A 3073-nucleotide genomic window follows, 5' to 3' on the forward strand; every position below is an offset into this window, starting at 1 on the left:
TCAGAATAATTTTTTAAAGATGTATTTATTTATTTGAAAGGTAGAGTTACATAGAGGCAGAGAGAGACAGATAACTTCCATCGGCTGATTTACTCTCCAAATGGGCACAGTGGCTGAAAGCTGGGCCAGTCTGGGCATTCCCAGGCCATAGTAGAGAGCTGGATCAGAAGTGGAGCATCCGGGACTCAAACTGGCGCCCATGTGGGATGCTGGCACTGCAGGCAGCAGCTTTACCCTCTACGCCACAGCACTGGCCCCCTTTTTCAGAATAATTTCCCAGAGTAAGTCACAAAAGGGGAAAATGTTAAGTTTAGGAGTAGATTTTTTTTAAGATTTATTTATTATTTATTTGAAAGGCTGAGTTAGGGTGTGTCGGGAAGGGAGAGACAGAGTGAGAGAGATCTTCTGTCCACTGGTTCACTTCCTAGATGGCTACAACAGCTAGGGCTGGGCCAGGGCCAAAGCCAGGAGCCAGGAGTTTCTTCCCAGTCTCCCACATGGGGGCAGGGGCTCAAGGACTTGAGCCATTCTCTGCTGCTTTCTCAGGCACATTAGCAGGGAGCTGGATCTGAAGTGGAGCAGCCAGAACTTGAACCAGTGTCCATATGTGATGCCAGTGCCACAGGCAGCAGCTTTCCCTGCTATGCCACAATGCCAGCCCCCTAGGAGTAGATACTCAACTATAGAAATTGTAATATTTGGAAGTAAAAACTGTGAGGAAAAATTGAACCTGCCCATAATTAAACAGTAGTTGGGATCAGGGAAGTGTGTGTATAGCTGTTGGTATTCTGATGTTTGAGTTGCCATATTTAAATGAGTTAAAGCTGTCTTTAGTTTCTTTGAAAATTTAGTGTAGATTCAAAGAATTACCAAATGTTGTGGGACTTACAGGACCCTGAAGTGCTGGGTGGCTGGGTGAGGCTTCTGGGCACTACACACATGGCAGGGGTGATTCACAAAGAGGGAGAGCTAGAGGCAACCCTGGTTTTCTGTTTTTAAAGATTTATTTATTTATTTGAAAGGCAGAGTTAGAGAGAGAGAGATCTTCCATCCTCTGGTTCATTCCCCAAAGGGCTGAAACTGCCAGAGCTGGGCCAATCAGAAGCAAGGAGCCTGGAGCTTCTTCCAGGTCTCCCACGTGCGTGCAGCCACCCAAGCACTTGGGCTATATTCTGCTGCCTTCCCAGGCGCATTTAGCAGGGAGCTGGATTGGAAGTGAAGCAGCTGGGACTTGAACCTGCGCCTGTATAGGATGCCGGTGCTTCAGGCAGCAGCCCTACCCACTATGCCACAGCACCAGCTGCAGCCCTGTGTTTTTGTAATTGGGCTGCCCACTCTTGAATCATCTCTTTGAAGAGGATGTTTACTCCGTTTTTGAGAAATGAAAAACTATAATATCAATATCATTTTATTGGTTGTTTCTTAGTGTTTGTGCGGCATAACTTTTCAGGAAACTTACTTCAAGTTTGTTTATGGCCATTTTGTTCAGTTCTTGAAACATCAGGCGAGAGTCTTGTGCATCAGCAAATGTGACATGGCTGAAACTAAAGGAAATTTTCTCCTTTGGCTTGAAAATTCCTTTGACTACTGAAGGCTTTTTTTGGTCTTGTTTCTAAAACTTAAATTAGTTGTAAGACTGCATGGAGGAAACTAGGTTCACTGATCCAAACTTAATTATAATATTTGTTAGTCTGACTTTTTTATCATTGAAGCACACTATAATTTAACAATGTGTTTCCCCTCCCCCAAAAAAGAAATGTTAAGATATCAGTGTTGGCCGGCGCCGCGGCTCAATAGGCTAATCCTCCACCTAGTGGCGCTGGCACACCGGGTTCTAGTCCCAGTCGGGGCGCTGGATTCTTTCCCGGTTGCCCCTCTTCCAGGCCAGCTCTCTGCTGTGGCCAGGGAGTGCAGTGGAGGATGGCCCAAGTGCTTGGACCCTGCACCCCATGGGAGACCAGGAGAAGCACCTGGCTCCTGCCTTCGGATCAGCGTGGTGCGCCAGCCGCAGCGCGCCAGCCATGGCGGCCATTGGAGGGTGAACCAACGGCAAAAGGAGGACCTTTCTCTCTGTCTCTCTCTCTCTCACTGTCCACTCTGCCTGTCAAAAAAAAAAAAAAAAGATATCAGTGTTAACATTGTAGAATGATTAAATCAAGCTAGCATAGCTGTTGCCTTAATGACTAATGTTTTTTGTGTGCTGAAAACATTTAAGATAAACTCTTAGCAATTTGGAGATATAAAATGATTTATTATGGTTATCATTCTGCACAATAGATCACTAATACATCAAGACACTGCGTTGTACCCCACAGAGTTACTGTTTGTCAATTAAAAAAAAAAATTCCAGTCTTGATTAACAAGGCATTTGAAATTTTGAAACGAACTTACAGCCTTTCTAGGGAAACAATTGACTCACCAGGATGAAGAGGGCTTTCTTAGGAAGTAAATTCTCTAGTATTCTATCGTACTTACTTCATAGCCTTGGCTATGACACCTTAAATTCCAGGAAAATCTTCCATTTCAGAGTCTAGTACCTCCAAAGACTACTCAGTCTGTCTCTGATAGTTCTTGAACTGTGAGCTAAGAAAAAGCATGCTTTTCCAGAGCTGCAGGTTTTAAAGCTGTCTCTGTCAGTGAGCTCTGTGTGGGTTCTTAACCAAGGAGATTCGCCAAGCAGCCATTCTCGTGGTCCAGTCTTTACTGCTGTAGATGTTCTCCTCCTGTAAGCAAGTGTTCCTCTCTTGAGCGTTCACATTCACAGGAAAGCGTTGAATCCCACTGGGATCTTTCCGTGTGATAATAAGGAATGTTTGGCACTGACCATGGTGTTCCTGATTTGTGATGAAGCTGAGGGATTGTGGAAGACATACAGGTTACTTCTTTACTTATTGACACTGACTTAATCTCTTTCTCTATTTCTTCTAGGCTGTTTGATGTATGCACAGTGTCCCGGACAGACAGAGAGACAAAGCTAACACTAGTGTTTGAACATGTTGATCAAGACTTGACCACTTACCTGGATAAAGTTCCGGAGCCTGGAGTGCCCACTGAAACTATAAAGGTACCAAGA

The 3073-nt window shown here is 44.6% G+C and overlaps 1 protein-coding gene across 2 annotated transcripts in view; it reads left to right on the plus strand.

Moving 5' to 3' along the window:
- The window catches only part of CDK6 (cyclin dependent kinase 6), a 234537-nt gene that overhangs the window by 59647 nt on the left and 171817 nt on the right, over positions 1-3073 (plus strand). For both annotated transcript variants that reach the window (XM_051853341.2, XM_002713805.5), the window contains exon 2: positions 2929-3064. In XM_051853341.2, the coding sequence (XP_051709301.1) occupies positions 2929-3064 (136 nt within the window). The remainder of the gene's footprint in view (positions 1-2928; positions 3065-3073) is intronic.

The sequence above is a fragment of the Oryctolagus cuniculus genome, chromosome 16 (assembly GCF_964237555.1).
Source record: "Oryctolagus cuniculus chromosome 16, mOryCun1.1, whole genome shotgun sequence".
Classification (NCBI taxonomy): Eukaryota; Metazoa; Chordata; class Mammalia; order Lagomorpha; family Leporidae; genus Oryctolagus; species Oryctolagus cuniculus.